A 12101-nucleotide genomic window follows, 5' to 3' on the forward strand; every position below is an offset into this window, starting at 1 on the left:
AGATCCGCCTGCCTCTGCCTCCCGAGTGCTGGGATTAAAGGCGTGCGCCACCACCACCCGGCTGGATATTTCAAACTTAAGACTAGAAATAGAACAGAAAAAATAAATAAATAAACATGTCCCACCTCCAACAAGGGTTGCTGAGGAAAGACAGCTTCATGCAGTATCATGAGCCTTCCTCAAATGATGCCCAGAGAATAGCAAAGTGATGGTTTCAAAACAAAGAGACTGAGGGTTCTTTTTTCAGATTTTCCAATCTCTACAGAACTCTAATTGTTTCCTAACCCTCGTGTGTCACAGCGTAAGCCTCCTAACCCAATTAAGTTAGTCAGCCAGATGCCCGCAATGACTCCCTTGCAACCCACTAAGAACATGTGCTGACTCCGACAAGAAAGAGCTCCCCAACAGGCGGCAGAAACATGCCAGTGAGCTAATGAAACACGCTTGACCATACGTACACGAATATACTTCAACATGCATAGGTTGGGGAGAGGGATAGGTGTTTTTCACTACTTGACAAAGAGACCCAGACAAGATCAGGGTTCAAAAATCTATTTCCCTACTTTCCCTAGAAAGAATCATACTTCCCCACATAGCAAGAATGTATTTTTCCCATTGGCTAAGAGAGCAGCCATATCCTCTATAAGACTACCTAGGTGAGCAATCTAATATATTCTAACCTGCCATTCCCTCCACTATAAACCTACTTCTCTCTACCTAAATAAAATCCTTTCCCTACTCTAGTAGGTTATGACATGTCATATAGATTTTAATTGCCATTGTAGGTCATAGACTACAGAATAATATGGTATAATTTTCTTTTATAAAAAGCAGAACAGCTGGGCAAAATTAGTCTAACCCTGTTAGCAATCGGGAGTGTGGTTACCTTTAATGAGGAATCAGCACCAGGAGGGTGGTGGAGAGAGGCACAAGGGTGATAGTAACATTTTGCTTATGGATCCATGCACATGAGTACACACTATATAAGCAGCAGCAGGTTGTACTCTGAATATAGACCCTGCGAGCATAATAAACTCCTTTCAAATTTGTCTCCTCCACAGTTTGTGGTTTATGGCTAAATTATGTTTATCTCTTCCTGAAATATACTCAGAAGCCATTCAGAGCTATGGAATTTCTGTAGCCAGTTTGTTATGCAATAGATATAAGTAATAAATGGATCAATAATTTTCATAGACTGCTTTAGTCTTTCCTAATGTATCATCAATCAAACAGTACTCCCAGGCTGTAGCATTGACCCACCTTTCAGATGAGTGGCTACTGAAAGAGAGTGAAGTGCACAGAAGTGCATCTTCCTGAATCTGTAAGTCTCTTTTCGAATGGAGACAGCAAATAACCTTACTGTGGCTAAGATTTTCTGAAACAGAGCATTTTTAAAGCTCAACAGGGTCAGGTCATTGACTATGAATGATGGCTGTATTTCATGAGCACAAGACTCAGAGGTTGGGATCTTTCATGCTGTTGTTTTCATTTTCATTGCACTTGAGTATGGTAAATAAAATGACAATGGCAAAGAGGAACCCCACAGAACAGGATTATGGAGACAAGCGCTATAAACCTCTAGAAATACAACCTATGAGCACCAGGAGCACTCCGGCCAGGCTGCTGACTCATCACCTTCAAGCTAAACTTAGGCGCACCTGCACTGTTTTCTTCACTGCAGAAAGGACTCCGGAAGTAACTGATACTAACAAAGGGTCTGGACCAAAGCCAGTCCCAGCCTCTTATGTGAGAGCATCCTGATTCTATCTGAAAACACCATCAGAGCAACACATTTCATTATGTGAATAAAGTGTGTTGGAAGAATGGGTCATCTTAAAACACCTGTTCAGTTACATCCTGCAATGCTGCAGTAGCCAACGAAATAAGCAAAGTCATTAAAACCAAGACTGTTCTTTTTCCTACTTGGGGGTTTGAGTTTTTGATGCTGTTTTGTTTGGTTTGGTCTTTTTTTTTTTCCTTCAAAAAGATAGACAGAGGGCCAAGTGCAATCAATCGCCACAAGACTGATACCTCTCAGGCGGTTTGCAGTGCGTTCTCAGCCACCCTTCTCCCTTCTGTTCTGCTCTTAAACTCTAAGGCTGGGAAAGAGACGCACAACACTAAGTAAGATTTCCACACATGCATGTTGCATGTATAAACAGGTCCACAGTGTCACAAAGTCTGAGGAGAAACTATGCAACTTTGAATTTTGATCCTTCTCAAAACAGCACGAACAGAACTCTCTCACACACATCGAGCCACAGCATCAAGACATGGCAGCTCCTTCCACCATCACCAATCCACACCAATCCTCAACAGCTGCGCTTCTAGCCAGGCTTTTTCCCTTCTCTAAGCTAGATGTATTAAATGCATTGGTTTTGTTTGTTTTTTTTTTTTTTACTATAACTGGAGGCTTTTCTCCTACTCGCCAGTTCCCAAATAACCACTCTGAGGCTTAAGATTAATTACAAACTGGTTTCAAGAGACTCATGCTATTCCCAGTTAATCTCTTTCCCCTTTGTGGTTGGGTCTCAGGATGTGAGCTCTCCACTACTGCTCCAGCATCATGGCTGCCTGCCGGCTGCCATGACTATGCATTCTGGCTAGGATAACACTGCACTCTACCTTCTGAAGCTCAAAGCCCCAAATAAACTCTTTTCTAAGTTGCCTTAGTCATGGTGTCTCTTCACAGCAACAGAGAAGTAACTAAAACAGTGGTTAAGAGCACTCCGTGCTCTTTCACAGCACCTGAGTTCAATTCACAGGACGCACATGGTGACCAACAACCATCTGGAACTTTAGTTCCAGGGAATCTTATGCCCTCTTCTGGCATCCTTGGGCACTGCACACATGTGAAGCAACATCTAGGCAAGCAAACACCCCCCATAAACATAGAATAATTTTTAATATGTGTTTTATAGGATGTTGATTGTAGCCTGACTTTCCAACCATGAGCATCCAAAACATAGTATATGAACAACCTCAAGAAATGACCGTTATTTTTGGAGTAACCTGTTACAAACCACGTATTCTGAACTTTACCGTCTCCTCACCGGTAAAATAGGAATAATAGACCCCACAGTACTGGTATTACTCAAGTATTACCTAACTTAAAGAAATTAATTATCTTACGAAATAACTTTTATGGAATAAAAGTCACTCAAGAGTGCAGACCAAGCAGGCAAACTTAAGGAAAAAATGTGAATTCTTTCTTCATCATCTCCCCTTTCTTCCTAGCATTCCTACAACTGAATTCAGTTACAAGCAAATTTGTTTCTCCCTATGTTCCACAAGGTGATGGGTCTGACTTTAAGCATCTCTTACGTTCCAGCCCCGCTATAACCCTCCCAGTGCATACCAGTAATAAATTAATGTCTGAGAAAAGGAGCTTCTGCTCAGGAGGATATTGACACCACTATAATTTAGCCTGGGGAAAAAAAGGGCCCTCCCACGGAAAGCGGAAGAGTAGAAACGATTCCAGACTACGAATTATTTTAACCACTAATTAGGAAACTTTCAGAAACAATTCTTTGGCTTAGCTTACTTTTGTCCCCTGCTCTCAGCTAAGGTAAGGGTGACATCTGAGAAAGAGGCTTACCTATTTGCACCATTTCTTCAGTCCCAGCCTAGAGGGGAGGGGGGTAAGAAAAAGAAACAGTTACTGGGTTTCATCTTATCGCCCTGTGCCGTTTCTACCATCAGTGCTTTTCCTAGGCTGGTTAATCAGGAGACCGAGAGACTGGAATTGTTGCCTGAAGGCTGAATAAACCTCACTTGGTTCCTAGAAGGTTCCTGTGACAAGAGCCTGAGCCAACTCGATGACTATTTGAGAAAGGGACTTGTTGGCTGGCTTTAATTTTAGTATCTGTGAAGCCAGTCAAATAAATAGTGACCCTCAATGGCCTCTTCGGAAAACTCCAATACTAGGTCACCAGACCAGAGAGGCTAGAAAGCCTCACAGAGAAATCCTGCACTCAGAGTCCCACCGGTTCAGCGCTGATTTGATTTACTACAAAAAGCTCGCCAGCCTGCGCCCCCTTCAAAGACTCTTCAGAGAGCATCAGCTTCACCTTGAGTCTCCACGGGGTGGGGGCAGGGCCGAAAGGCCCCAGAGCTGCACTCAATTTAGCTTTAAAGAGGAGGAGTTGTGCGGAGGGGGGGGGAGGGGAAGAGGAGGCAGCCGCCTCCAGCTTCGGCTGCCCTCGGAAAAGGAGAGGGCAGGAAACGTCCCAGGCCCTCCCCAACTGTCAAACTGCAGCCCGGCCGCGGTCCTCCCAGGACACGTGTCTGCTGGGTAGCTCCGGGTCCTGCCTGGGGACTTCTTGAAACCTCTTGTCTCTGGCTACCCGCAGGAACTGGGAGTCAGGAGGAGGGAGATCCTCTGGGCTTCGGAATCCGCGGTCCACGACCTGAACTTCGCCAGAGCGACCAGAGCGTCCGGAGCGCCCTGCAAAAGGGGACAGCCTGATGGCTCCACTAGGATGCGATCTGGCTGCAGTCTGACATTTGGACTGCTCCTGGTCACCGCCGGCTAGGGAAGCCCCAGGTGTGACGAGCCTTGGCTCTCGGAGGACGGTTGTCCCAACCTCCCGTGCAATGCGCCCCCAAGCCCCCCAAGTCCCGCGCAGCGCCGAGCGAGCCTCCATGGGCCGCCCCAGAAGGGGGTGGCAAGGGGAGGGGAGGGAGTGAAGGGGACGAAGGGGAGGAACTCTGTAGGGAAAAGGTTGGGTTTGAGTTTTTATTATTATTTTCCACTTACTTGTCTATCAGCTGACGTCCTAACCTCTACCAGAGAGGCTGCTATCAACCAAAGTGACAGGAACACCATCACGAGTCGAGTGCACTCCACAACTACTGGGTGAAGCAGCTACCCCAGCGCAAACCACCCCAAAATAAGTTTCCTTTAAAACGCGCAAAGAAAATGGAAGAAGGGGAAGGGGGGTTGCAGAGCTTTAAAAAAAAAAAATGATCTTGGGCTTTGCTCAATGAAAAGGCAACGTGAGCTGTGCGTCTGGCCAAGTGCCCTGTCGGTCCTTTCCACTTCACCTTCTCACCCAGTCCTCCCAAGCCGACTGTGCGGGAGCCAGAAGGTACTGCGAGCCGGGCAGAAGCTGACCCAAGCGGGGGAAGGGACCGGGACGTCCCACTCTCTGCCCCGGGGCTGCTTTGGAGAGGTTCTTGGAGCACCTTGGGCCGCCGAGGCTAAGCACGGAGACGGCTCGGGTCCCGGGAGCGCGGCAGCCAGGGAAAAGTGGGAACCGGAGCCCAGCGAGCGGGAGAAAGAGGCAGCGCAAGCCCTGGAGTCTCCGCCGCACACGCAGTGGGGGCGGGAGGACGAGGGAAGGAGGCGGCCGCCTAGGAGGAGGGAGGAGTGGGCCGCTCGCCCGCTCCGGTTGCTCTCGGTCCCGGCTGTCTGCTCTCTGCCCGCGACCCGCCGGGCGCTAATAAGGCAGCCGAGTCACCCCCCCCACTCCTCCCCCAGGCGGCCCCTCCCGCCGCGCGCCCACGTCATCGTGGCCCGTGCCCCCCGGCGCAGGGTCAGGGCTCGTACCGGCCGGGGGCTGCGAAAGCGCCGCCTGGACCCCGCATCCCCCAGGTCTCCGTGATGGGACGAGGGCGGGGAGGGTCCAGGCGCGCCTCCCATCCCGACGGGCGGAGGGAGGGGGAGGATCCGGGGACCAGACCTGGGCTGGAGGAAATCACCTCCTCCAGCCTCCCCTATTTTCCCTCCTCCTCTCCCCCACCCCCAGGCAGGGGAAAGTCTCCCGACAGAAGCCCAAGGACGTGGGGGATTTTCTCCTCCAGACACTCATCCCCCCTCCTACGCCTGGATGGACGTGGGGGGCGGGGGCACTCTCTCCGCAAAGCTCTTGTTTATGCTTTATTCGTTTATATTAGTTTTCAAAGATACCGCGTTCCCTTTCTTGACTCAGCCGGATGTTTCCGTTTATCACTAGAGTACACAGGCCTCGGGGTCTCTTGCTTACAGCCAGATTAAGTTATCTAGTGAGTTGTGCGGTTTGCAGCTTTCTGGGACGAAAGGACAGCCAGCGACCTGAGAGTTGCTGGAATCCCAGACCCACCTCTCTGGGGTAGACCAGAGTGGCCATGGGAGACAGGGAGGGGGCGGAGGGGGTTTCCCTGTCCCGAAGGACCACCCTCACCCAGGATTAGCCCAGACAGTAATAAGGCTCATGCTGAGTGGAAGTTTAAGGACTTCACTTGGAAACAGAGAAGTGGAGTCTGAGGAGGCGACCCTACCAAAACGCATCGAAGTTTTGCTCTATGCCTTCAATAAATTGTTTATTCCTAGAGAGCTAATGGGAAGGCGGTCTCCAGCTTACACATACATCTCACTTGGTTCTTGGTTGTGCTGGCGCTATCTTGTCAAAATCATATAAGGAGGACATATACAGGAACATTTGGGAAGTGGCCTCATCTAGTAACACAGTGTATTAGGTTAATTAGTTAATTATTGCTAAGAAATAGGATTAGACCCTCAGGACTGAAGGACCTTCTAAATTGACTTTCCCCTTTCAGCTCCAGGCTACGGCATTGTTGTGGTCTGTCCTTGACTCGAAGTCTAGGGATGAACGCCTGAACTTAGCACCAGGTTGTCCTATCCATTAAAAGCAAATAAGCCTCAACATTGCATAAATTAGAAACGTGGTCACTGCTTACAGGCAAATGAAAGAGAAGGCGGTGTACAGACTGGCCTGGGCTCTAGAACTGTCCCCTGCCCCAATAGCTATCTAACTGGCAAGTTCTGGAACTCCATTTTGGTTTCTGCCTTCTGAGATAGTTCCAGTCTAAAACTTCCTGACCTTCAGTGCTGACAAAAGATGTATTAACCATGCACTGACCGAGTTCTTGAGTCTGTTCGCAACATCCAGACACTTGTCACTGAACCACTATCTTGCACCACAAGCAATTAGGGAACTTTCAGGAACTATGCCTCAGAAAGTGTGTGTGTGTGTGTGTGTGTGTGTGTGTGTGTGTGTGTTACACTGTTACTCATTTAAAATTCCATTATTTGATTTTTCAACTGTTCTGCCTAAAACAACTCCGGTGTGGATTTTTTTTTTTTTTCTGTTCGTTTTTCCTTTAAGTTCTAGTTGGGACTCCCTGGATTTCACAACCTCCTGAGTCATGACCCTCACACTGACAAATGCTGATTTAAGTATGCCAGAAGGTCTTTATTTATCAGATTCTAATGTGAGCTCTCATTAACAAGAGACACAATACAAGGCAGAGCTTCACAAACTATTGCCTAGTTTGTTTTTATGGGGGACAAGCCTACCAGCCAACTAAAATTTGTGAACTAGGAATATAAAGAAAATAAAATTAATTTCTGTATTTCCCACTTTCTAGGGACGTCATGAAAATCACCTGGTTTTACGGTAAGCTGTTTAGCATATTAGGATATGGTAAGGGCTTACACGTCTGTAGCATGAGGGCATTGGTACAGTCATTTATTGGAGTTAGTGAATTCCTGTCACAAACTGACCTCTCCGGCCTGGCCGGAATTAATCCCCTTCCCTTCACATGCCTCAGCCATAGCTATAATATTGATCCTCACACATTCTCCCGTCCAAGTGACCAAGAGCGTTCTAGACAGAAAAGCAAATAATTATACCACAAAATTACTAAGCACTTTGAGGTATGTTTTCTCTCAAAATATGTTTCTCATTTATAAATAATTTCAACAGCGATCCCATGTTTCACCAATATCTAGCACAATTTCCTTCCAGAAGGGGATCCAGGGAACTTTAGTAACCCTGGACATGCACCAAGCGGAAGAGTAGCTTTCTTTCCCCTAGCTAATGGGAAGCTGTACTTTGGGTCTTGAGATTTCTGACACCTCATCATAATTATTCCCTGTGATGGTTAGTTTTAATTGCCAATTCGACACCGTCTAAAGTCACCTGGATAGAGCATCACCTGGCTAAGATTAGTCCGAGAGCAGGCCTGTTGGGGTTGGTTTTCTGAAATGGAAAGACACCGCCCACTGTGGGTGGCACCATTCCCTGGGGCTGGTCCTGAACTGTGGAAGGGTGGGGAACTTAAACCGAGTGTGCATACGTGCATTCCTTTCTCTCTGCTCTGAACTGTGGCTGCGATGTGACTAGCTTTTAAGTTCTGCCACCTTTTCTTTCCTGCTGGGATGGAATGTATGTAACCTGAATCGAGAAATAAAATAAGCCCTTTCTCCTCTACATTGTTTTTTGTCAGGGTGTTTGATAATAGCAACAGAAATGGAAATAGACAAACCTTTAAATTTTAAATTGCAAGATGAACAAGTGTACAGTATTCTTCTTTATCTCGGGTTTTGAGTCTCAAGATCAACCCCAGCCTGAAAATAGTAAAGAGAAATTCCAGAAATGAATGATTTATAAGTTTTAAGTAACTTCAAAACTGTTTATTGCTATAATTGCTCTATTACTAGATATTATTAGTTTCCCACTATGCCTAATTTATATTTCCCATAACACAAAATTTATAATTCATGATCTCTTTGTTTTTTTTTCCTTCTGGCTAAGTACTTTCCTCATACTCTTAATATACCTAAATATTGCCAATCGATATCATTAGATGCCTCATGTTTTTGGTCAAAGGGGTTTGTGAAGTTCAGCACACACCTTTATTCGAAGGAAAGATTGGAAAGTAACCGCAGCATGAAAGGCTAGGCTTGTGTCTGTCTTTTCTTCCAAATTCCAAGGTGCACTGGGTACCAACGTCTGCCTTTTTTCACTTTCCACCACCGACTCCCAACAATTTTTCTCTCTCGAGGCACTTCCCCTTCCACCTGAAGAACTCTCTGTTCCAGGTCCTGAGGTTCTAGTCCACAGGAGTATTAGAGTAGACTCAGGTGACTTGTTTCTACAGGACAGTGAAAACTGAATTTACCTGCTATCTTCGCCCCATCTCCTGGATGCTCATAGAACATGGGAGTACAGAGATGACAGCAGCTCCCCGACACAGCAGGAGTTATCCATCCTTAGTGTCTTCCCCGTCTAATGCAATACTTAGTTTTCACTCATGGGTCAGTGCATACTATGTATCCATCACTTGTAATATAATCTATTTTTAACCCAGGCATTGCCAGTATTGGTTGGCAGTTAGGATGCTGGACTGTCTTACTCAGAGGTGCTCCTGGTAGATAGCACACAGTGATGGACTATATGCTGAGTGAAGACATGAGTGACTAGTTACTGTTTCTACTAAATAGGTAAAAAAAAAAGTCATGTTTTCTCTGGTACAAATGATTAAGCTATTTCCAATTTTCTTGTCTTCTTACACACATTTTCAGAAGTCTCTTTGAAAACTCCAAAAACTAAAACCCAGGAAAATTTATGAACACAACGATAGAAGCTAATGATGGAAATGGCTGTGAGGTCATCCCACCCATGCTCGCGCTGGCAGCTGAGCAACACTGTCCTGGAGTCTTTTCCTTAGAGGAAATCCAGTATCTCCCAAAGGATAAATTTGAGTGTCTGGGATTTCTTAATTGTTTGCTTTTGGACGAATGATTCCACAGTGGAACAAGTCCAGAGGGCAGGTCATTCATTCCTTGTGTTCCTTGACTTTCCTTCTTTTTCCTGAGTGGAATTATTTCTTGCCCTAAATGTGTCTCCCCTCCCTTACCACCGTTTCCTATGATAATTAGTATCACTAGCTGTTCATATCTATAGATTCATTATGGGAACAGGTATTACTGTCTACCTTCCTTTGTTTCTATAGTCTTCCTCTGTTTCTTTAAACCTTCTCTATTTTTTTTTTCTTGGAAATTCTAAGTGTTAATGGAAGATCATATTCTCCCTAGGGCCCCAGTTTTGAAAAAAAAAAAAAAAACAAGGAAGCAATTAAAAGTCCTTCAAGTGCTCTTTGTAAGGGTCACAACCTAATTGCCATAAACTATGTTAATGGAAAGGCATTTAAAATTATTGTCAGATTGCTTACATTGATGCCATTGTTTCCTTGATATTTCAAGAAACCCTAATAGAGAAGAATGCTGGAGAATGCAGATGTGTATTTAGGGCTATTAATTAGTAGTTACAGTCCCCTGAGAGGAAAGGATTCAGAGTCAGAGACATGGCATAGTACTTTCCACGTAGTAGATCATTCCACAAATATATGATAAATGATTATATCATTCACCAGCTTCAAATAACTAACTATATACCCACCCACATCTTTTTCCCCTATATAATTCTCAAATCAATATTGCCAAGCATTTGTAGGTAGCTCCAAAGCCTTAAACCTTTAAATTGTCTGTCTTCAGAAAGTACAGGAGAATCACAATATTCAGTTGGATTCAAGGGCTTAATTAAAAGTGCAAAAAAAAAAACCTCTTAGTGGTTATTATTCATAAGTATTCCCTCATAAGTGAGTGTGAGTATGTACAAGTCATCAAGTGCCTAAATGTATAACTAGTTTCCAAACAAGATGACATGGTTTGGGAGGACTTCTTAAAATTACATTTGAGATAATCCTTTCGTAAAAGGGCTGTTTCTGTCTAACAATGCCAGTTCTCTAATGAAATTTCATATGCATTTCTGAGACGAGAGTAAACACAGCTCTTCAGGCTGTCAGGGGCAGGCAGGGAATCTTCTGGGTGTTCGGCCCAACATCTGTGCAGTAAAGCAGTTCTACCGCATGAGGCATGCTGTGTCTCACATCATACACTAAAATCATGCTAGAGCTTCTATGTTTTCCTACTACCTTCCCAAAGCCCCACACACCCAGTGTCTTGAAATGATTTCCTAAAACTCAGAAGAGTTTTGTTGTTGTTGTTGTTTTTAGGTTACTTTATTTGTTGAGGGAAGCAATCAGTTTCATTGAGTTATTGAAAATCATCCCTAAATTTTGTAAAAACAACTTTTATATAAGAACGGTCCTCCAGTCCTCAAGATATTATAAGCTTTCATTAAGATAGCAATTGACTTTTTCCAGACAAGAACTAGAAGTCGTTAGCATAGAAAAGATGAGCTGCACAAAGCAATCAACCCACTGAAGAAAAACAAAATCAGTTATGAAATCAACACTCACTCATAGACTGTTTCTGTCCAGAAAACAAGACCTACAATCTTAACATCTAGCACTTTAGAAAGAAAGAACAGACCCAAAACAAATCCAAACCTGAACCATGATTTTAGGATGGTTTAATCTGTGTAGATTCTCAACCAGATGACAACAGATGCAATTGAGCTGGCAACCTTTTCTTGTCTTTAATTGTTTAATGGCAAAGGGTCACATAAAATGAGAAGGGTTCTAAGATTTATGTTTGGGGTCTGACATGTAAATTCTGTTATTGTCACACTAAACAAAGAATGTGAGAGCTACCACTGTTCTGGCAAACTGCATGGTCAAAGTTTGGTAGAAAACGTTCAAATGAGAAACTGAAGAGCTGCCTAGTTTCCCTTTACAGAAATTTCAGAAAAAAAAAAATTTGTCATTGGTGTAACGGCACAGAAGCAAGTGCTCAAACAACAAGGTGGTGCTTTTAACACATCTGGGGGAAATGTGTAGCAAATAGCTTATTCTCTGGCTTAAGTCATTTTTATCAAGAGCTCACATTATTTACAGCATAAGGAAGTAATGCTGACCTATAAACTTCAGTTAATCCTCAAATTGTTGCCTTGGCCACCCTCAAGGAATTCCAACATTTGAACTAGGAACTTGCTTTGTGATGCTCATCCTGGAACCATATGTCACCATTTACTATGTGGTTTTCTTCCTAAGAGTAGAAGAAATGCTAGATGCACATAAACAGCTGACCTTCAAGAGGGTGGGGGTGGTAAAAGCACCCATGCCGCTCCCAGCCATTCAAATCCCACGGATCTCCTGTGGAAGAAAGCGTGGCATCTCTTCTGGAACAGTTTTCAGGACAAGCCAGTCTAAACAGAGCCCAAAGCAATGGCCAAACTCCAGTGCTGTTTTCTCCTAATGCATGCAGATTTGGGGTTAGTGGACTCAGGGGTTAATCCCAACAAGTTCACAACTGGCATTGATGTTTCTGTTCTTCAGAAAACACTTCAATGGTGGCGCACGCCTTTAATCCCAGCACTCGGGAGGCAGAGGCAGGCGGATCTCTGTGAGTT

At 44.8% G+C, this 12101-nt stretch overlaps 1 protein-coding gene across 2 annotated transcripts in view; it reads right to left on the bottom strand.

Moving 5' to 3' along the window:
• The window catches only part of Adamts3 (ADAM metallopeptidase with thrombospondin type 1 motif 3), a 204922-nt gene extending 199585 nt beyond the window's left edge, over nucleotides 1–5337 (bottom strand). Inside the window, exons 1-2 of one of the 2 annotated variants that reach the window (XM_005359465.3) lie at nucleotides 4760–5337; nucleotides 3599–3626 (exon numbers count right to left, since the gene is read on the bottom strand). In XM_005359465.3, coding sequence (XP_005359522.1) covers nucleotides 3599–3626; nucleotides 4760–4828 — 97 coding nt within the window. In that variant the 5' untranslated portion in view covers nucleotides 4829–5337. The remainder of the gene's footprint in view (nucleotides 1–3598; nucleotides 3627–4759) is intronic. The other variant, XM_005359466.3, reaches the window with a different exon arrangement.
• Nucleotides 5338–12101: the final 6764 nt, after the last annotated feature.

The sequence above is a fragment of the Microtus ochrogaster genome, linkage group LG1 (genome assembly GCF_000317375.1).
Source record: "Microtus ochrogaster isolate Prairie Vole_2 linkage group LG1, MicOch1.0, whole genome shotgun sequence".
NCBI lineage: Eukaryota > Metazoa > Chordata > Mammalia > Rodentia > Cricetidae > Microtus > Microtus ochrogaster.